The sequence below is a fragment of the Parasteatoda tepidariorum genome, chromosome 12 (genome assembly GCF_982258835.1).
Source record: "Parasteatoda tepidariorum strain Cologne lab strain chromosome 12, Ptep-v5.0, whole genome shotgun sequence".
NCBI lineage: Eukaryota > Metazoa > Arthropoda > Arachnida > Araneae > Theridiidae > Parasteatoda > Parasteatoda tepidariorum.
Genome location: NC_141766.1, coordinates 33,795,110 through 33,817,162, shown reverse-complemented (window position 1 = coordinate 33,817,162; position 22,053 = coordinate 33,795,110). Strand labels below are relative to the sequence as shown.

General features: G+C 28.7%; 1 protein-coding gene and 1 long non-coding RNA gene across 2 annotated transcripts in view; one reads left to right on the top strand and one right to left on the bottom strand.

Moving 5' to 3' along the window:
- The first annotated feature begins 208 nt into the window (after positions 1-208).
- Positions 209-22,053, top strand: part of LOC122269162 (uncharacterized) — a 55,646-nt gene continuing 33,801 nt past the window's right edge. The window contains exons 1-3 of the long non-coding RNA XR_006225011.3: positions 209-514; positions 12,474-12,527; positions 12,690-12,742. This is a non-coding gene — a long non-coding RNA (uncharacterized LOC122269162). The remainder of the gene's footprint in view (positions 515-12,473; positions 12,528-12,689; positions 12,743-22,053) is intronic.
- Positions 7,293-22,053, bottom strand: part of nan (transient receptor potential cation channel subfamily V member nanchung) — a 107,977-nt gene continuing 93,216 nt past the window's right edge. The window contains exons 15-16 of the mRNA XM_087155666.1: positions 10,661-10,786; positions 7,293-7,549 (exon numbers count right to left, since the gene is read on the bottom strand). Coding sequence (XP_087011792.1) covers positions 7,439-7,549; positions 10,661-10,786 — 237 coding nt within the window. The 3' untranslated portion in view covers positions 7,293-7,438. The remainder of the gene's footprint in view (positions 7,550-10,660; positions 10,787-22,053) is intronic.

The following is a 22,053-nucleotide window of genomic DNA, read 5'->3' as shown; positions in this document are numbered from 1 at the left end:
GATAAATTTAAAAACTTTTTGCGAAGTTAAACAAGTTTAATAATTAGTTTACAGCAAAGAAAATTTCAAAGAATTATTTTTAGTGTTTTGTTTACCAGAACACTTTATTAAAACGATTTTCGCCCATAAAAATAAATGTATACACATTTTTCTAAAAACAACACCTTACAACGAAATGTTATTTGATTTCATCTTACTTATAGATTGCGTTGAAGTTTATAAGTGTATATCTACAAAGCTTCCTATGCATAAGCCATATTTGTTGTTGTTTTCTAGCGAAAGAACCGACAACAAACATGCAATAAGTTTTTCTTTTAAATGAAGTAAAACATATTTCATAAAAAAAAAAAAATCGAAGAGGATATGTTTACGACTTAGGAGTGATTCACCCAATAATGGAAATGCGTTGAAAAAATCTTTCAAAGCAATAACAAGATGAAAGGATAACATGCAAGTTACTCATTGTTTTCGTCGGGGCCAAAGCTCGGAATAGTTTCGTCGTTTCTCACAATAGGTAATTTAGTTCGTTTTTTCCCCAGTTCAGTTCTTGTTTCGTTAACTAAGTTTTTGTTCTCTAATTTTATCTTGGATTAGAAAAGGGTTTGAATTTCGTTTTCTGGAATAAAAGATTTTTTTTGGAGAAAAATGATAGAATTATTCTCACGCGGAGTTCGTTGAGAAAAATAATAAGAAAAAAGAAATATTTATTATGTTTCTTTGAATATATATCCAAACTTTTTCAGCGATTTTCACTACTTATTCCTTTTTTTACATTATTTTTTGTTCATTGCAATAAACATTAACCTTCATATTCATGTTAACACAACTTAAAAGACAAGAAGACTCCAGGATCCAATTATTGAATCAAACTGTCTTTCATTGATTATATTTCCGCTTGCATGTCTTTGGTGGATATTTCAAGATATTTTTTGGATATTTTATACTTTTACTTTAGTGGTATAAATAAACCTTGGGTTAGATCCATTGTCATTAGTTAAGCCGGACAGTAAAAAATTCGGGATCAAATTACGCCAAAAAAAAAGAAAATAAAAGCCGGCGCTTAGAGTATTGGTACTTTTTTACCTTAAAATTCATTTTTACCGGAACATGTTACGGTACAAAAAATCTTATGTACCGCAATTTTAAGAGTAAAAATTATCGTAAAATCACTGAATGACTCTAATTAAATAAAAATTGCAGCATAATATTTTACGGTAAAAATGGATTTTATGGATGATGCTTCCAAGGAACCGGTACTTTCCACTATGATTTCATATGGAATTTTTTACAGTACGTGTAAATGTTTCGTGTTTTCTATGTCTTTTATATATAAAGCAAATATAGATTATATATATAAAAAAAAACACTTTTCTCGAAAGCTTAAAAATGGGATACATTGTAAAAGAGTCCTGAAATATTACAGAAAATCAAGAGCAGCACAGCTCACAGAGATTTTCTGATTCAGTGCAGATTCTGTACATAATAAATTTTTTTTCAATATAACAGAGTAGCATAAAATTCTGTACATTGACGCGAAGAAATTTTACACTGATTGCTAACGCATCAAAATATTATATTTTTCGGATTCGGGGAACGAAGTGATCTCTTTAGAGAACGTACTAACAAACTTCCAAAAAATAATTAATTTATCCTCCTAAATTTAGTTTTATTAATTAAATAATATTTATTTCTTGAAATAAAAGGTCTTATTTATAATTCAATTATTAATTTTTTCACTTAGCGGCTTAAAGGAAAAAAAAAGCAGCATTTAATTCCCTTTCTTCTAAAATAGCAGAAAGTAATCTTATTTTTATATTACCTACGAATGTTTTGAATATATTATTCAAAAAGACTTGCTGCTTTACTAAATGTAATAAATTACAACTGACATAGGTATAATTTTCAAATCTCAAATATGAAGAATTGGTTAAAGAATACTTTAAATTTACAATTTAAATATTATGATATTTTCACATTTTTTTTTCAAGGAATTGTTTTACTTCGTCATGAAGAAAAATGAAGGTGTGTGATTTTGTTTTTAAACTTGTTGAAATACAAAAATATGAATATAGATGCAGGAAAAAGATTTTTAAAAAAGAAAAAATATTTAATGATGCCGTATAATGATATGTATAATACATAGAGTCGCTGAAAATAATATGCAAGTAAACCAAACTTCTAAAAAGATAAAATAGCACAAATAATGATGCCTTGTAAGGATTTTGTGCACTATTTCTTGAAAATAAAAAGGAAAATAGTATTTAAGTTAAAAAATCTATCTATACACACTGTGAGAAATTAAGAGAATTTGCAGACTTGGTCGACTATCTCTAGAGCTACTGGACTGATTTTAATGAAATTTGATATGTACATACATTGATACAATACAAAACAAATAACCATTCAACAATTGTAATACACACTCATGATCGTGCATAACACTAATCGGAGTCTGTAGGTATGAAATTGCCGCAGGACGATTCAGGCCAATTTGCTACAAGAAATGATAAACTGAGTAATTTCAAGTATGAAATCACGCTGCAAGGTCTGTAAGAGGGGATCATACCCCCTATTAAACGCACGAGCATGAATGTGCATTACAATTGTTGAAGGGTTATTTATATTGTATTGTATCAATGTATGTACAGATCAAATTTCATTAAAATAGGTCCAGTAGTTCCAGAGATAATCGACCAAGTCTGCAAATTCTCTTAATTTCTGACACCAGTGTATTATATATATATATATATATATATATATATATATATATATATATATATATATATATATATATATATATATATATATATATATATATATATATATATATATATATATATATATATATATATATATATATAAAACTACTAGACTCAGTGGCGTGACAGCCCATAGAGGGCCAAGGCCTACTGTGCCCATCTCAGTTTTCTTGACCTTGGGCTCTGGGGTGCAGGAGCAGATGTTCCAGTCAGGTGGTCAGCCGAACGTGGAACCCCCAGTGTTTAGTGCTTGAGTGCATGAGTACCAAGCATGCTTGGTACTCATTTATCGACCCACTGAAGGGGTGAAAGCCTGATATATATATATATATATATATATATATATATATATATATATATATATATATATATATATATATATATATATATATATATATATATATATATATATATATATATATATATATATATATATATATATATATATATATATATATATATATATATATATATATATATATATATATATATATATATATATATATATATATATATATATATATATATATATATATATATATATATATATATATATATATATATATATATATATATATATATATAGCTTTGGACCATGTGTTCTGCATCATGGGATAATAGTTTGTAAAAGTTTCAGAAGAGAAGTGTTTCAGAGAAAAAAAAAGTTTCTGTTCCGCGCGAAGAAAATTTCTGGTAAAATTACCGTATTGTATGGTAATGGCATTTCTGGTAAAAAAAAAATCATAATTCTGTTTAATAAAACCAAAATATTCGGTATTTAAACCATTCATTTGGTAATTTTTCTGTTCGTATGTTAACAGTTTACCGGAAATTCTTACTTTCGAAATTATAGTTCTTATTATCACATATTAGGTAAAAAATATGAAACGGAAAAGTATATTTAACCGAATAAATGGCTTTTATGCCCTGCTATAAGGTATAATGATAAAATTATCAAATTCTATTATATATTATATTTAACAACTAACGATATTTTATTGTTAATTTTACCTAGCAGTGAAAATTGCCGAGCTTTTTGATGTTCCCATAGAGCCAGAAACACGGTAAATTTTACCATATTCAAATAGTACCATACATTTTTCCTTAGTATATATTTTGTAATTATTGGGATATTTTAGGGTGATCAGCCTAATTGTCAGTCATGCTTAATAAGACGTTTTTGCCTGCATATAAGTCTCAAATTCGGATCATGGTTTCTGCATAAGATAAATAGAAAAATTAAAAAAAAGTGTCATTTCGATATTTTGCAATTTTCGGGGTAGTTAGTCTCATTGACAGCAATGTAAATAAAACATTTCTATCGAGATCAAATTTGAACCACTATGAATTCATATCAGATATAGGGAAAAGCTAGAAAAAATTACATTATGTTATTTTGTAACTATTTTTGTAATTAGGAGTAATTAGACAGAATTGCTAAATTAACAGAACTGCTAAATAATGCGTTTTTAACGAGATAGATGTCTACAACTTACACAATGTGTTTCTTATCAGATATAAGGAAAATCTAAAAATAGGTTGCTTCTGCATTTTGTAACAAATTAGGAGTATTTAATTGAACCCAAATTAACCCTAAATTGAAAGTTATGCTAAATAAAAGTTTGCTACGATGATTGAAGTCTCAAATTTTGACCTGATACTCCTTATCAAATAAAGGACAAAACTGAACAAGATTTGTTTCCATATTTTGTATCTTTGATCAGAGGAAGTGTTGGGAAAATGATATCCCTCAATTGTTTCCAACGCAAAGTAAATTTGAAGGTGAACTTGCTGATCACCGAAGACGGCTAGAAAATAATTTAAATTTATTATTTATTATATTGGCTGGGATAGCCTGATTGGCAGGGCGCTAGACTCATGTTCTTCAGAACGGGAGTTCGAATCCAGCAGGCCGAGGACTCCGCGTGTAGTAAATGGTGACTGGTGCACGATAAATTTATCGGGTCACAAAGCCCTCCATGTTCCCATAACAAATCATACCTCTGAGGATACTGAATTAGAGATTGATCGTTCTCTGATTCAGACCAAAATTACGATCTGTGGATAAATGAACGGATGCGTGAATGGGATCGCCCTATAAACTGGTATGACGTATGGGTGAGGCAGAAGTCGAATTCTTCGCAATAGATGGCGCCACTGGAAAACAAGAACAATCGCACCCCCTTGCCTCAATGGCCTACGACAACAGCAACAACAACATTTATTATATTCTTATTAAGAAAAATGTTACTTATATATTTTTAATTTTTAAAAGAGTAACATTCTGAAAATGTCATTGAAATTTGTAATTCAATTAATAAAACATTAGAAATTTTCGACTACAAGACATCGAATAATTAGTTTGCGAATTGAATAATAATTAATTGAATTAGTTAATAGAATAATAATTAGTAGTGAGTTCTATTTTTAAAAATACATCAGGAATATTTTATTATACTTCTAAACTGCTGTTTGTAGAAAATGCAACACCATGAAGGAATCATCAGAATCAAATGAAATTCGCAGCAAATGTCAATTATAGGATATTATGCAAATTAATAAAGTTTCAGAGCCATCGCGCGTGCGTGGCGCGCGCAGCGCCCTCTGAATTGATGCTGAAAGCGTATAAATAAAGTGCTATAGCGGGACGTTGAAAATAGTCTATGATTATTTGTTAGTGGCAAACGTTTAGTGAGACCTGAGTATGCCTCCACGACGGAAGAATAAGAAATTCAAGCAACTTACGGAGTTTGAACGAGGGAGGATAATCGGCCTTCGAGAAGGAGGATTTTCCTATCGCGCAATAGCAGCTCGTATGCAGCGGAACAGTTCCACAGTGATGCGAGTTTGGAAGCAGTGGACCGACGAGCACCGAACAACTCGAAAAACAGGCACTGGACGACAGAAGGTGACGTCAGAGCGCGATGATCGACACCTGCTCCGCATGGCGGTGAATGATCGCACAGCTTCCTCCAGGCAGCTGGCAGCACATTGGTCTACTGCTACAGGTGTACAATTGTCGGCTTCGTCAATTCGTCGTCGTCTGCTGCGCCGTGGATTGCGTGCAAGGGTGCCATTATACAGGATTCCCCTCACGGCGGATCATCGACGGCTGCGTCGGCAGTGGGCTCTTGAGCACAGAGACTGGCGAGCTGATTGGCACCAAGTTGTCTTTTCAGATGAATCACGCTTCAATTTGTGGACCCATGATGGCCGTGTTCGTGTTAGACGTTATGCCGGTCAACGCTGCCTTCCTGAGTGTATTATTGAACGACATAGTGGTCGAACACCCGGAGTTATGGTCTGGGGTGCGATTTCGTATCATGGACGATCCAATTTGATACGAATTGAGGGTAATCTCAATAGCAACAGATACGTCCGTGAAGTGCTACAGCCCGAAGTCGTTCCTTTCCTTCAAGGCATCCCTGGAGCTATCTTTCAGCAGGATAATGCACGCCCACATGTTGCGCGGACTGTTAGAGACTTCTGTTCAGCACAACGCATGCAACTTCTTCCTTGGCCTGCTTATTCGCCGGATATGTCGCCTATTGAGCACGTGTGGGATATGGTTGGTCGGCGTCTCACTCGTGATCCGCGTCCTGCAGTTTCCAAAGACGAACTTTGGTTGCGCATACAAGCGATATGGAATTCTCTTCCTCAAGCAGATATTCAACATCTGTTTGACTCCATGCCACGTCGTATAGCAGCACTTATTGCAGCGCGTGGTGGCTGCACCAAATACTGATTTCGGACGCTTAATTTGTTTCTTTTGTTTTGAAAATTTCATCATTTATTTGTATCAGTACAAGTCGTTTCTGCATTAAATTTCATTTGATTCTGATGATTCTTTCATGGTGTTGCATTTTCTACAAACAGCAGTTTAATATTGTTGTCATAAAAATGTAAAAAAGTTTTTTAAATGAAATGTATTTGTTTATATTAATGCAGTGAAAAGTGATATTAAAAAAAAAAAAAAAAAAAAAAAAACGAAAATGTATCTCCTTATGTGATATATGTTTTATTTTTAATACTAGAAACACGAAACAGTCTTTATTTTTATGTGACAGATGTTTTATTTGCATTGATGTACTTAAAAGTGATAATAAAACACAAATCAGTTATTATTTTTATGAGATAGGTTTCTTATTTGCATTGATGCTGTTAAATTTGATAGTAACAACACAGAACCGTCTTTATCTTTATGTGATAGGTTTCTTATTTACATTCATGCAGTTAATTGCGATAGTTAAAAACACAAAACAGCCTATAGTTTTATGTGATAGGTTTCTTATTTGCATTGCAATCAAATGTCATAGTAAAAACAGAAAACAGTCTTATTTTTTTATTGATACGCTTTTTATTTATATGTATGCAGTTATAGGAGGTAATAAAAATATAAAACAGTTTTCATATTTATGTGTTATGCTTTTAATATATAGTAATGCAGTGAAACGTAAAAATGAAAATACGAAAAGGGATTATTTTTATCAGATATGCTTTTTATTTATATTGACTCAATTTAATAAGACAATAAAACACTAAATAGTCTTTAATTTTAATGTGATATGCACTTTCATATGCTAAATTAAATTAAAATTTAAGGAGATAGAAATTAAAATTAAAATAGAAAACAGTTTTTTGTACTATTCTAGGTAATATGACATAGTATTAAGCATCCATTATTTTATGTTTCGTTTTTTTTCTTCGAACAGTTTTTTCCTTCGATTCCTACTTTCTAAGTTAGAGGTTCGCATTTCAGAAATACAACGTAGTTCTTCTTTCTCAGCTTCCTAAAAACAAAAACAAATAAATGAGATAATAAATTAAGACAAAATATTTAGTTCAATTTCAAAACAATAAAATATGAAAAGGAAAGAAACGGTAACAGTTGTGAAAAATGTAGTTTTTGTGATAATTTATTTTTGTAAAACTCATGCATATTTACAAGCATCTGGGATGCATTATTTGAATCATTTTTAAAATATAAATGAATTCTTTAATACTGCTAAAACATATAAAGAGTAGTACACAAAAATGCTTAAAATTCTCTATGAGTCTTTTTAAAAAAAATAAAATTTAAAAATTTATAAAAACTGATGTTTATAATTTTTAATACAACTGATGATATTATGCTGCAATATTAAAATTGTTTGATTTATTTTATTGTGTTATTTTATGGTAGTTGGAAGAAAAATAATATTTTCGTCAGATAATATTTTCTAAAATTCCCGAGCCGAAAATTATGCATTTTCTTTTAATTAGAAACATCATTACCATACAATACGGTAATTTTACCAGAATTTTTTTTCTCCCGGCAATTGTTTAAAATTAAGCTTTCATAAAATTGTCTTATTTTATGACAACTGGTAGAAAAGTAATATTTTCATCAGAAAAAATATTTTCTAAAATTCCCGAGCGGAAAATGATTTATAGTTTCTAAGTCTTTAAGAACAGTTTGAAATGATGTTTATTTGTAATGTGTTGGAGGAAGATAACAAAAGAGAGGTCTGACATTTATGAGAAATGAAAAGAGAATATTGTCAGGAACAGAAATATATGAAATGTTGTTATGATTTAATATTTTTCTGTCTTTGTTTGCTTCCATAAAATATAGTAAACAACAATTTCCGTCAAAATGACACGAAGCTAAATTGCTTTTAAGCACAGTAGAAGTAATATGCAATTAAATGCAGATGGGTTTAATTCTTTTCACTTTTATTATTTCATTACTTTTAGGAAATATATTTTTTGTTGTTGTCGTTGATCATTAAAGCAGAGGGAATACGATTGTTCTTGTTTTCCCGTGGCACAATCTAGGGCCAAGAATTTGACTTCTGCCACACCCATATGTCACACCCGTTTATAGGACCGAGTCATTCATACATCCATTCATTCGTCCTCAGATCGTTATTTTGAAGAGAACAATCAATCTCCAATTCAGTACCACCAGACGTATTGATTTGCTATGGGAACATGAAGGACTTTGTGAACAGACAGATTTAATGTGCACCAGTCACCATTGAATACACGGGGAGTTTTCGGCCAGCTGATTTCACGCTCCCGGTCTCACAAAGTGAGTTCAACGCCCTGCTGACCAGGCTAGCCCGGCCAACGTAGAATATCCTCAGTGATAGACGGATCATGGGTTCGAGTCTCCTTGCCTTCAGGCTAACCGTGAGAGGTTTTCATGATTTTCCTCTCCATATAAGGCAAATGTGGGTAAGTTCCATCGAAAAGTCTTCCACGAAGCCAAATTTTTTCCAATATATGATCCAGGAGTTCCCTTGTCTTCTGGATCAGATTCAAAATTACACAGCGACTGAGTTAGTTGAGCATTAGTAGTCGTAAACCCAATAAATTGGGTCGGCTGTTCAACGATGATTATAAAATAAAATAATGTTTTCACTAAGAAACTTTGACTAGCCTTATCGACAAATTCCCATGGCCCCAATATGATGGTATTCTAAGTAACGCAAATGTGGGTTAGTTCCATCAAAAAGTCCTCCACGTAGGCTAAATTTCTCCCAATACTTGATCCAGGAGTTCCCTTGTCTTCTGGATTAGGTTCAAAATAACAAGGCTGAGGAGTTGAACATTAGTGGTCGTAAAACCAAAAAATTGGGTCGGCTGTTCAACGACGGTTATAAAATAAAACTAAATCTATTCAGTTACGCATTTTGTATAAAAACCTTCAGTTGACATTCGCGTCAAATAAGTTGCATATTTTACTAATTTTATTGAGGAATTTTCAAATATTTTTTTACATATCTAACGATATTTTTTTCTTTAAAAAAATATTTTTAAGTTACTTTATTCTATGAAATGCTGTAAGAAAAAAGTTTTATATTACTTGTAGTAAGTCATGTATACCGTATCTTAAAATATACGAAATAAACACTCGCAAATTCGATTTGAAAACGCAAGTTTAATGAGTCATTAAAAATAATATAAGTGTGAAGCTATTACACATTGGTGAAACAACGTAAAAAAAAAATTGACGGCTGAGGTCTTTCTCAGATTTTCCAAAATTAATGTTTTAATTTTTTTAAACAGAAATTCTCTTCATATAATTATAAATTTTTTTTTTAGATCAATGTGTTTTCAGCTGCAAGACGAGGCACATACTGTTATTTTTAGGTCTTATTAGCAATGTAATAATAATAACATTGATAATAATAATAACATTGATAATAATAACAATAATAATTGAAAATTTTTAAAATTTGCTTTACCTCTGTAAGAGGCAAATTGAAAAAAAAAACTATGGTCAAATCTACTAGAATATGGTTAAATTTACCGTATTTCTGGCTCGATAGGAACACCAAAAAAAGCTCGGTAATTTTTACCGAAGAGTATTAGTAATGGTTTTGGTTAAATTAACCATAAAATATAGTGTCATAATAAATGATAAAATTTAATAAATGTGGGAAAATTTGATTATTTTACTATGATACCTTTAAGAATGATATACAAACCATTTATTCGGTTAAATTTACCTCTCAGCTTTTATTTTATTTAAACGTTTGGTTTTAAGGACTACAATTTGAAACCGTTAAACAGTCTCCATATAAATTTAATTATGAACAAATAAATGATTTTTAAACAACAATTACTTTGGTTTTAGAATTATGTGTTTTTATTATTATTATTACAAGAAATGGTATTACCATACAGTGCGGTAATTTTACCACAAATCTTTTCTCCGTGCATGATTTTTTCTTTAAAGAGTCCTCAGGTAAGATTTTTAGTGTAATCTCTTAGTTTATTTAACTTTTTAAAATAATTTACAAAATATAAGTGAAGCATTGCAGCTTGATCATTAATGTTTTAAATATATGAAGTTGATTTAATGATATTTTCAGATAGAGCTATTTTACGTGAATATAGTAAACGGTATTTACATTATGTTCCAATCTCAAAACAAGAGCTCTTCGGCCATCAGCCATTGCCTGAGAATAGTTTCTTTGTTGTTGTAAACAAATAGCAGGTGGTACTCCTCTTTCTACCACAAGAACTATTCGAGCCCACTGTAAAAAAACAATCTGATTTTAATTTCTGAAATAATTTTACTAGGTTATAAAATTATAAGAAGGTAATTTCTGAAATAATTTTACTAGGTTATAAAATTATAGGAAGGTAATTTCTGAAATAATTTTACTAGATTATTAAATTATAAGAGGGTAATTTCTGAAATAATTTTACTAGGTTATAAATTTATAGGAAGGTAATTTCTGAAATAATTTTACTAGGCTATAAAATTATAAGAAGGTAATTTCTGATGTAATTTTACTAGGTTATAAGGTTATAGGAAGGTAATTTCTGACATAATTTTACTAGGTTATAAAATTATAAGAAGGTAATTTCTGAAGTAATTTTACTAGGTTATAAAGTTATAGGAAGGTAATTTCTGAAATAATTTTACTAGGTTATAAAATTATACGAAGGTAATTTCTGAAATAATTTTACTAGGTTATAAAATTATAAGAAGGTAAAATACAATAGAAATTAGACTTTTGTGGAATTTTCTAAATTTTGTAATTTTATTCCACAAAGAGAAAGAAAGATTTTTGTAGAGCAGAGAGCAAAATACTCCATATTCAATAATTGTCGAAATATAATATATTTAACGCTTAGAAGTTTTTGTTTTCCTTTGCCCTTTGCTATGTATAAAGCAAAAAAAAAAAAAAAAAAGAAAAAAAAAGAAAAAGAAAAAGAAAAAAAAAAAAAGAAAAGAAAAGATTTTTGCAGCGTGAAATATAAAATGATCAGAAATAAATAATTTTCGAAATATAATGACTTTGAGAATTGACCTTGAGAAGAGAAAAAAATTTTGTTACACAAAAAACAAAAATTCTTATAAGTCAATTTCTAGAAATTAATTTTTAAAACCTAATAATTGCATTTATTTGTTTCTGATGCATACATAAGCATAGTTTGCTATATTATACTCAAGAATGGAACAAGTTATTTTTATTTATTAAAATTTCAATAAATAAACTCATCAATACATCCTAAAATGTAACGTTAGTCTCTATGAAATGACCCATATATGTATGCATACGGATAAGAATAAGACAAGTCTTCCAGTTGCAAACCTCGATAAACGCAATTCAACACAACATATTTGCAACTTTTTAAACTTCATGTTCATAAGTTATTTTGTTTCGACGCTGTAAAAATAAAGCTTTTCCGTCATATAAATAAAGCCGTTATATGAAATAAAGCTTTTTGGCGAATAATATGCTGTTTATAAGACACTTTAAGTCGGTGGTGTAATATGTCTCCAAATTTGATGACATACTTGCACTTCGGTTCTATTGAAAACTTGTATTTCGCTACTTTGTACCAAGTAGTGTGAAAGAACATTCTAGGTGTTTCACAGTAACAGTAACTTCATAGAGTTTTTGTGCATCTTAACACCACTTTGGTAAAAGTAAGTGCCACCATATTTGGTGTTCAGATACTCGAAAGTTTCTTTTTTTTTTTTCTACAGTGTAAAGAAAAGATGCATAAATAGCCAAATAGTGTAATTTTTTGAGACTAAGACGAATTGCCTCGATTTTTTCAACGGGAATTCGAATTTCTTCGATTAATCGCACATGTCATTTAAAATTGAATAATTTAAATGAAATTCATACAGTATCGATTCTATATATTGCATTCTCTAAAAAATAGAATTACGTAAAACCATAATACCGTATCAATTTTTTGCAGCCTAAAAAAAAACGTTTTGAACCATGCTTCTTCTCAAGATGGAAACAAGTTTATGTAAGTAAACTACTGATTTTCAAAAGTTAGTTGTGATTCTTAATAGTTTCTATGGAAATTCTAAAACTTTAAATGAAATTTATATATGAGCAATTCTACATATTACATTCTCAAAAAATTCGAATTAACGTAGAACCATAATACCGTTTAAATTTTTTGCAGCTTTAAAAAGAGATTTTAAATCATACTTCCTATCAAGATGGAAACAAGTTTATGTAAGTAAACTACTAATTTTCAAAAGTTAATTGTGATTCTTAATAGTTTCTTCCCATTATTTGCTTTTTTTTTTATCTGTATTCACAAGATTAAAAAAAATATTTCCTGAAAATTCCAGTTCTAGATAACCTTGAATGTCAGGTGCTTTCTTAAGCCTTTTCGAAAAACTCGTGTAAGGAAATTTAAGAATTAATTTCTGCGATAATATCGGTTAACCGGATAATATCGGTTTGATTAAAAAGGCTCCAAAATTCAGAGGCGTGGTGGAGAGGGGTCTGAGAAGGTCCGCTCCCCAAGGAAAACCTTTCAAGAGTGAAACTTATATTATTATCATATATTTAGAAATTTTCTAAAAAAATATTTGGATTCCCCAAATATTATATACCAGCTATGTGCCTGCCGAAATTCTAAGTAGTTTACATAGATTTTAAAATTTCTTTAATAGTAAGCACATTAGTTATTTTATTTATTTATGATACTATTCTTTTCAAAGAAAAATACATGAAAGATCTTTTAAATATTTCAATTATATATTAAAAGAATTACGTACTATATTAAAGCAAGCTAAAAAAATATTTGGATTCTCCAAATATTATCAACCAACTACGTGACTGCCGAAATTCTTAACAGTTTACATAGATTTTAAAATTTTTTTGAAATTGGGTACATTAGTGATTTTATTTATTTATGATACTATTCTTTTAAAAGAAAAATACATGAAAGATCTTTTGAATATATCAATTATATATTAAAAAAATTACGCACTATAGTAAAGCAAGCTAAAAAAATATTTGAATTCCTCAAATATTATCAACCAGCTACGTGACTGCCGAAATTCTTAACAGTTTACATAGATTTTAAAATTTTTTTGAAATTGAGCACATTAGTTATTTAATTTATTTATACTATTCTTTTAAAAGAAAAATACATGGAAGATCTTTTGAATATTTCAATAAAAAAATTACGCATTATAGTAAAACAAGCAAATTTAAAGAAAATTAAGCTACAGCAAATAAACTTCAAATAAATAACTGATTTCTAACAGTTATTATGTTTCTTAAGAGTATCTTCTTCCTTTTACTAGAAACTCATTTATATTTTCTTTGTATTTTCAAGATTAATGGAATATTTCATGAACATTTCTGATCTTGATAACCTTGAATGTCAGGTGTTATTCCAAGCAACTTTTGAAACCGTTCATTCTTATTTCACGAAATGTGACATCATAACAAATTGGATAGAACATCTGCACGTTTTGGGTACTTGAGTTACGTATTTCAATTATTTTTTTAAATAAAATTCTATTAATTCTACTAGTATTATAAAACTGTAAAGAAATGATTTAGGTTAAAAATATGAATTTATAGTTCAAATTTATAGAAAAGTAAGCTACAGAAAAGTAGTTACAAGAAAACAACTTTTTATTTTTATTTTTACAGTAAATAGTGTTTTTTAATATCCTTTTCCTTTTATTTGAAGCACATTTGTCTTTTCTTTGTATTCCCAAGATTAATGGAATATTTCAGAAAAATTCCAGATCTTGAAAACTTTGAATGTCAGGTATTATTCCAAGAAATTTTTAAACTACAAATTCCTATTTGACGAAATGTTGCTTTTTAAGAAATTGGATTGAACATCAGTACGTTTAGAGTACTTGAGTTACGTATTTCAATTATTTTTTATTATAAAATTCTATCAAATTACTAGTATTATAAAGCTATTTATTTTTTAAAGAAATGATTCAGGTTTGAAATTATGAATTTATAGTTCAAATTTATAGAAAAGTAGGCTACAGAAAAGTAGTTTCAAGAAAACAACTATTTTCTTTTACAGTAAACAGTGTTTCTTAATATCTGCTTTCTTTTATTTGAAGTACATTTGTCTTTTCTTTGTATTCTCAAAATTAATGGAATATTTCAGGAAAATTCCAGATCTTAAAAACTTTGAATGTCAGTTACTATTCCAAGAAATTTTTAAACTGCAAATTCCTATTTGACGAATTGTTACTTTTTGAGAAATTGGATTGAACATCAGTACGTTTTGAGTACTTGAGTTACGTATTTCAATGATTTTTTTCAAATAAAATTCTATTAAGTTACTAGTATTATAAAGCTATAAAGAAATGATTTAGGTTCAAAATATGAATTTATAGTTCAAATTTATAGAAAAGTAAGCTACAGAAAAGTAGTTTCAAGTAAACAACTTTTTTGTTTACAGTTAATAGTGTTTCTTAATATCTTCTTCCCTTTCTTTGAAATACATTTGTCTCTTCTTAGTATTCCCAAGATTATTGGAAAAATTCATGAAAATTTCAGACCCTGATAACTTTGAATGTCAGGTTTTATTCCAAGCAATTTTTTAAGCTGCAAATTCCTATTTGACGAAATGTTACTTAATAAGAAATTGGATTAAACATCTGTACGTTTTGAGGACTTGGGTGACAAATTTCAACTGTTTTTCATAAAATAATATCAAGTTACTAGTATTATAAAGCTGTTTAATTTTTAAAGAAATGATTCGGGGTTAAAAATATGAATTAATAGTTCAAATTTATGTAAAAGTAAGCCACAGAAAAGTAGCTTCAAGAAAACAACTGTTTTCTTTTACAGTAAATAATGTTTATTAATGTCTTCTTCCTTTTCTTTGAAGTACATTTGTCTTTTCTTAGTATTCCCAAGATTAATGAAATAATTCATAAAAAGTCCAGATCCTGATAACTTTGAATGTCAAGTTTTATTCCAAGCGATTTTTTAAACCGCAAATTCCTATTTGACGAAATGTTACTTAATATCGCTCATTTGGTGAAACAATGACGTAACTGATAGTTTCTATAACATATAAGTTACGTCATTGTTACGTCATTGTGATATCAAGTTACTATTATTATAAATCTGACTATTAAAGAAATGATTCAGTTACAAACTAGTTTTGTTTAGTAGATTTTAGTTTACACTTGAATTTTAAGTGAATTTTAATAATCATTATCTCAAATTACTAATTATTCTATATAACTTATTATCATTTAATATTGCTTAAATATTTTAACGCATGCATAAAATAGGAAAATAGAGCAGCTGAATTCTCTGAATAGAGCTGTAGAAAGCTTCGTTGAAAAAGTCACTAACTTTCGAAGAAAAGAAATTTTTTTTTTATTAAGTGTACCAATTTCTTAGTAAGTGTAGCTAGTATAAGTAATTTCTCATTTTAGTTATTCAATTCTAAGAAGTCATGTCTGGGTAATATCTAACCTAAATTATACATTTTTTAAAATATAAATGTGGCATGTTCATTTTGGCGAAAATATTTTTAAAATAACCATATTTTGGAATGATCATTTCTTTTTTACTTTCTATAAGGTTATAAAAATAGAAAAGGAGATATTTCATTGCTTCGTAAAAAGCTTTTTAATTAAAATATTTCACTTCTTATTCTGCTTATGATTAAGATTAAAAAAAACCTTGTAAAATTTGAGATTTTAAGTTATAAATTGAAGTCTCAAGGAGGTTGTTCCAAAATATCTAAAGTAATTTGTGAATGAAAATAAAATAGTAAAAAAATAGCAAAAATGTAAATTGGAAACATAGGGTATGGGGTAATGCCACCCATAACGGAATTGTTTTGAAATATTCAATGATGGTTTAGTTTATTGTTTAATTTACTTTCCAGTAATGATGAAAAATAACTATGAAAATGACACTGATGAAATTAAAACTGCACTTATTTTTTCATCTAAATATGTCTTAAAATGTTGGCACAAAACACAAAATTTAAAGAAAAAAAAATTGATTTTTGTTTTTATTAAATTAGATAAAAGTTAATTAGTTAAATGAATGAGTTTAAAAATTAACTAAAAAATTCTTTTAACTGGACAAAACTTTCAATAAAGTACACTTTTTCTGTTAGATTGTTATCAAAGTATACAGTAAGGAAAATTTTGACTGACAAATTGCACTTTTCTTTTATCACGCTTATCTTTCTTTTTTTTCTTTGTAGAAAGAAAACATTGCAAATGGATGATAAGGGAGACACGTGGACACGTGGAGTAAAATAAATTTCAAAAAAATTAAAAAGAAAATATTATTAGATGTTCTAATTTAGAAATTTATTGATTGATCCTCGCGCTTCACAGCTAACCATAAATGGTTAAGATATTACACACAAGATATTACATCAACTGAATCATTACACTTTAAGACATAAAAATATGAAATTCTGTTTTCAAAAATTTATTTTAGACATTTCGTTTATTCTATTGAATAAAATAAAATTTAATTTGAAATATAATAAGAAATCAATTAAATTGAAGAATTTAAACTAGCTTTTAAAATTTCTGAATCCCCTATACACATAATAATAATAATAAGCTAAGATGTTCGAAAAGAATGAGCTTTCCCTTATCAGGTAGTCAGAAATATATATAAAGTCATATTTCTAACAAATCGTAAGGTTATGCATTTATTTCTTGAAACGCGTAGCTTATTTTTTGGTGTCTAGTGCTTTAAGAAGTTTAAATAAATAGTTATGCATTTCGCAACAGTTTAATACTTTGAAAATTATCCTTATTCTTGGACTACTTAGTAGATAGTTAAAATTAATAAGAAAACGTTGGCTGTTTTATTAAAAACAAATTATTCAATTCATAATATAAGAATAATAATAATAATAACACTGGGGAACAAATTTTTCGTTGCATTCAGACAAATACTTGATCTTGCCTGATTCGAGTGTGGGGATTTCAAATATAAAATTGGTTTTGCTGCAAAAGTTAGAGATTTCTTTAAAATTCATTTTTAGTCTAATTTTTGTCGAATTGTACAAGTTTATAAGAGTTATATATAAAACGGAGCTGCATATATGTTGCGACCAACTTTTAGAGAAGTCGGGGCACGTAATCAGAATTAAAATTGCATAGAAATCCCTGCTCGGAGATGCCGTCATACGCTGCTAGGGGCTTAATTTTATTATGACTTGTTTCGAAGCATGCAAAGAAACGGTTTATAATAGGGATGCTTCACTAGATACATATTGCGATATTTCCGGGCATAGGTTTCTATGTTATTTTAATCCTCATGATGTGTCCTAACTCCTGTAGGATTTTGTCGCAACATTTATGCAATCCCCCATTAAAAATAACGTTCTTAAGCTCTTATATTTAGACAAAAAATGGTAAAAAAATGTCATTAAAAAAACTGCAGTTTGGAGAAGAAAACCGATTGCACATTTGAGGTCAATGGCTTGAAAATATCCAAAATCCGTCAAAAAAATCTCATGCAACGGAATTTTTTTTTCCAGTGTGATAATTATAATAATAAATATGATAATTATAATTGGAAGATTATTTGTTATTATTTTGATTATTATTTTTATAACAATAATAATAATAATAGAAATGATACCAATAATAATGGTAATTATAATTATAATAATAAAAATAGTAGTAGAAATAATAAAAATAATAATAATAATTATTATAATAATAAAAATAGTAGTAGAAATACTACTACTACTACTACTAATAATAAGAATAATTATAATAATAAAAATAGTAGTAGAAATAATAATAATAATAATAATAATAATAATTATAATAATAATAATAAAAATAGTAATAGCAATAATAATAATAACATTAATAATAATAATAGAAATAATGTTAATAAAAATAATTATAATTATAATAATAAAAATAGTAGTAGAAATAATAATAATAATAATAACAAACGATATATAACTAAATAGTTAGGCATTGTTTTTGCAAAAATGTTGAAACATGTTTTTGCCGTTCGCTGTGGGTAATTGTTAAAATTTATTATATTAAAATTTCAACGCATGCAACAAAATACATTTAATTAATTGTCAGAATATTCATTAACTAAACTCCATTTAAAATAAATTTGTTATTCACGTAAACAAAATGCGTTTTTTGCACTATTTAGTCTTAACTTTTTATTTGAATAAACAATGAAGTGAAATTTCCAAATGAAAAATTTCCAGGAATTTTGACACAGCTACTTTTCATTTAAATGTCGCAGATAAAAAGACATGCTAATTAACAATCATTAATTAGGAGAAAACACAGGATTCGATAGAAAAATAATCATTTGAGGTAATCCTCCCTACCAACAGAAAATTAATTAACATAGAATTTCGAAGCAAATCCGGGAGCTTTATTTTCTATATCTTATAACACCCACTTGACTTAGTAAAAAGAAAAGGCATCTGTTATTTATTTAATTGAAAAAATAAATAAGTAACAAAGCATACTGCAAAGAAAATCAAATAAAATTGTATTTGGTTGTGATAGAATGAATAATAAACTAACTTATTTTCTAAACAGTCAAAGAGATCAGAATTGTTGATTCTAACTACTATATACTAGCAGCTAATCAAATAAAATTCCTGTTAAATAAGAAAAGTACTTTTTTGTTTTGTCAGTGGGAAATAGGATTTACAATAAATCTATTTATGTTTCATTCTTCAAATAGTGTGCGTGTAAACTCTTTGCTGTCATTTAAATATGAAACAACTCAGAGAAATTTGAGTAATGACATATCAAGTAATAAAAACATAATTCTGGTTTACAAAATCAAACTATACGGTATTTAAATTTTGGTATTAAAAATAATTAATTGTTCTGTTCACATAATAACGTTTACCAAAAGCTCTGGTTTCAGTAATTATAGTTCTTTTTACCAAACATTTACCACAAAATTGAAATGTAAATTTAACCGAATAAATGATTTTTACGTTATGCTCTAAGGCAGTGTTTCCCAAACTTATGACTTTTGTGTACCCTTTCTAAATTTTTCGTAATGCTGTGTACCACTAATAAGAAAATGAGTGTATTTTTTACTATAAAAAAAATTGCACAAAAGTTAAAAATCACAACTGGCTGTTGACACCACTAATTATTAACTGCAAACTCCGCAAAAAATAGCAAATAGAAAAATACGTAATCGTAAATTTTCATGGCTAGCTTTGTTTTTAAATAAGTTTGTTTGAAATTTTCGTTTATTGCAAGATATTTCGCATAAGGACGCGTACCCTCGCTAAACTGTTCCCGTACCCCTGGGGGTACGCGTACCACACTTTGGGAAACACTGCTCTAAGGAATCAAGATAAAATTACCAAAATTTTATCTTATTTACCAAATTTTATCCCTTATTATAAAACCATATTTTATTATTAATTTTACCAAAATTTTTGCCATAGTTCGTCGGTAAAAATTACTGAGCTTTTTGGTGTTTCCATAAAGTCAGAAGTATTACCAACTTTACCATAATCTGGTTGTTTGGAATTTTTTAATTCTGGTAATTTTTTTCAGTGTAACAAACAGGAACACCGGAAATAGCAAACAGAAAACAGAAAAAACTAATCGTTAGTCTATTTTCAATTTTATTTTATCCTTGTTAATTGAAAATAATTAAGTAGTGTCATATGATGTTCAATAAAGTTTGCTTTGATAAAATCATGATAAAATTATCAAATTTTACCTCATTTTCCAAATTTTATCCCATATTATAAAACCATATTTAAATATTAATTCTACCAAAATCATTGCCATAGTTCGTCGGTAAAAATTACTGAGCTTTTTGGTGTTTCCATAGAGCCAGAAATTGCGACAAATTTTACCATAATTTGGTAGTTTGGACCATACTTTTTTTCAGTGTAACAAACAGGAACACCAGAAATAGCAAAACTTAACGATATTGCTTTATTTGATAAACACGGCAGAACAGTTCCCTTATCTTTTCTATCTGGTTTAAGGTTATGGAATAAATAGCTCATTAAATGCTTCACATCCAACATATGGATTACTTCTTAAACGCCGGAGACAAAATAGAAAAAACTAATCGTTAGTCTATTTTCAATTTTATTTTATCTTCGTTATTTGAAAATAATTAAGTAGTGTCATATGATGTTCAATAAAGCTTGCTTTGATAAAATCATGATAAAATTATCAAATTTTACCTCATTTACCAAATTTTATCCCATATTATAAAACCATATTTAAATATTAATTCTACCAAAATCATTGCCATAGCTCGTCGGTAAAATTTACTGAGTTTTTTGGTGTTCCTATGCACGACAAATTTTACCATAATCTGGTAGTTTGGAATATACTTTTTTTCAGTGTAGTAAAAAGAAAAACCGGAAGTAACAAAACTTAAAGATATTACTTTATTTGCTAAACACGGCACCCTTGTCTTCTATTTGGTTCAAGGTTATAAAGCTTCACATCCATCCTATGGATTATTTCCTTAACGCTGGAGAGAAATGAAAAAAAAAATAACTAAGCTTTTAATCTATTTTTCATTTTATTTCATCTCTGTTATTTGAAAATAATTAAGTAATATGATATGACGTACAATTGAACTTGTTTTGACATCATCCAGGTGAATGCATTGTCATGAGATAAAATTACGTCAAAAATATTGACAACTCTTTTTTTCCCGCCATACCGCACAATGACCTTACACGTGTTCTTTCTCATGTTTATCAGCCATCTTGGAAAAAACGAAAGTAACTTCTAAATGCGACGCAGTAAAATGCGAAGATAAAAGAAGATAAGTAACTTCATAAGGAAGAGTTTAACCAAAACTAGGTAGTTGAAAGTTGTTTTTGTCACTCATATATCATATTTGAATAGGTTCAGTTGTGCGTGAAAATGCACGACCTGTGCTTATGTCATTACACTACCAGACAGTGAGCAATTGTTTTTAAGCTAGTAGTGCTTTTTGATTTTTTTTTATCTTTCAGAAACCAGACATTTGTATCGGGCATGAGAGCTAGGACATTGATTACTTCTGTATGAAATTTTTTTCCCTAAAATAGAAATAAATAAAATAAGCGTGAATACATACTAAAATTTTGCTTTGTAGAGAAAAATAGTAACTAGATTTATTGTCTTGTTTGTGAATTGTAAATCTGGAGAATATTAAGCGCAAGTCGTAACTGATTTGTCTGTGGTTTGACACTTTATGAGCTATTTCAATCTTCACAAGCTGCTTGGCGGTGAAATTTTGATTTTGGACACAGCTCAAAATGTGCGTTTAAAGAAAATTGACAGAACTCAAAGTGTCTGTTTGGAAAAAAATAAATACATAAACATTAGAAGGAAAGGTCGGGATAGTCTGGTTGGTAGGGCACTGGACCCAAGTCCGAGAGTTCTAGGGTTCGATTCCCACCAGCCGAAGACCGTGAAGTAAATGGTGACGTTAAATCTGTTGAGTCACAAAGTCCTCCTTGTCCCCGTAACAAATCAATACCCCTTGGGGGTAGTGATCCAGGAGTTTCCTTGTCTTCTGGA